This window comes from Aplysia californica, unplaced genomic scaffold (genome assembly GCF_000002075.1).
Source record: "Aplysia californica isolate F4 #8 unplaced genomic scaffold, AplCal3.0 scaffold00140, whole genome shotgun sequence".
Classification (NCBI taxonomy): domain Eukaryota; kingdom Metazoa; phylum Mollusca; class Gastropoda; order Aplysiida; family Aplysiidae; genus Aplysia; species Aplysia californica.
Window position 1 is genome coordinate 220997 of NW_004797410.1, and position 1794 is coordinate 222790.

Here is a 1794-nt window from a genome sequence, read left to right on the forward strand (position 1 = left end):
GAGCGAAGATATTTTTGATCGTATGATTTCATATAACATAATAGTATTATTTAAACGAAACGTAATATAAATATATATCTAAATAAAAAATCTCCTCTCAGCTTCCGGGTTTTACATAATTAACATGTTCTGATTTTGTTTTAGTAAGAGTTTTACCGCTATTGCAACATAATTAAGACAAGTAAACACCAAAGATTAGTGGTGTTAGGAGAGAGTAACAAACACAATAAAAGGAGGAGTGATAAGGACGATAAATGTTTGATAGGAAAGAAGGAGCGATCTACACCAGAGCATCCACCAACCATCCACTAAAATGTACAAAAGCGTCCAAATTATTTGACAAGGCCCAGACTCAATGGTATGTTCTGTTGTGGCATCAGCTGTCAAGGACAATTCAACTATACGTCACACACTTTGTTAGTTCGTCCTGTAAACATACAGAACCCTGACTGACATAATTGGACACATCTTAAGAATAACAGCACGGTTTCGTTGTGTGTATGTGTGTGTGGGGTTGGGGGTTTTTTCTCTTCGTCTATGCTTGACAACTAGAACCCAGAGGTTGTAGTAGTGGTCTGTTGGTTCTTCAAAACTACAACGCAAAAGAATTTGGCTCGCGGCCATCTTCCCTTTCGAATATGTTTTGCTGAACTCTATGCTCAACTGATTCTTTTTAGATGGACTTTAAATCACCACCATCATTTACAATCTTTTGAAATAATTATGTACAATCATCCACAGTTATTTGCATTCACTTACAATCATCCCCAGAGTCCAATGAACGTGATTGTGGTCAACTGGGGACAGGGGGCCTTATTCCCGTACACAATGGCTGTGGCCAATACACGAGTGGTGGGGGCCGAGATTGCCAAGCTGATCCGGGTGTTGGTGCAAGTCACAGGGCTCTCCACAGAGAATGTGCACATTATCGGACACAGCCTCGGGGCGCACGTGGCGGGCTACGCTGGAGCTCGCACACCTGGATTGGGCAGGATCAGTGGTAGGTTTGAATCTAAGGAGGTGGGGGTTTTTTTAACGCCCTTTTAAAACACAATATTACCTACTTACTCCTTCTCAAGGAGGTATGTAAGGTCCTTAATGCGCCTGCCCTATACCGTCAGGTACATAAGGCGGAGAGCAGTCGACGCCACGCTTACCTGTCCCTGGCCATGTTCTCCATTTTCGGTACATCCAGGCCATGGGTGATTGCTTTATCCCTTATTGTGTCTCTTGAACTTCCAGTTGGTCTACCTCTAACACGGCCCGGAGCACAATATTATATTAGTTTGGGTGTGCTGATAGCTCGGTTGATATCATGCTGTACCGCCTCTGCGCATGATCCTGGTACGACTTCCTAACATGGTGTTTTAGATATTGAGTTGTTTGGAGAATTTCCATGACTCTGCACCCACTTGGCTTCGTCCTGCGAGAGATGGGTGTCATATTCGGCAGCCCCACTCTTGTAAATGAGCTTACAGTGTTAATAGGGCAAGCTATCACAACGTGTAGGGTATTTAATCAGGACTTTACTTTGCTGTATTTTAATAGTAGGTTTTATATTCATTTGGAAATTTGGTTTTTTCTTTTCTTTTTTTTTTTTTTTTGGGTGGGGGCGACTTTAAAAATTGTAATCCACTCTGTGAAATCCTGCTCGTTTAGTGTACTTGTATTTGAGCTCACTCAACGTCATTTACAATATAATTAATATTGTTTAGACCTTTTTTTTATCTTTTTTTTTTAGATCGTGTTCGGTGATAACTAACATTATTACATCTTCCCTGTTAGCTTGTTTAT

The 1794-nt window shown here is 41.1% G+C and overlaps 1 protein-coding gene across 1 annotated transcript in view; it reads left to right on the forward strand.

The window, feature by feature from the left end:
* Positions 1–1794, forward strand: part of LOC101855637 (pancreatic lipase-related protein 2) — a gene marked incomplete in the record, with an annotated part of 18919 nt that overhangs the window by 9318 nt on the left and 7807 nt on the right. Inside the window, 1 exon segment of the mRNA XM_013081663.2 lies at positions 772–1000. Within this exon segment, the coding sequence (XP_012937117.1) occupies positions 772–1000 (229 nt within the window).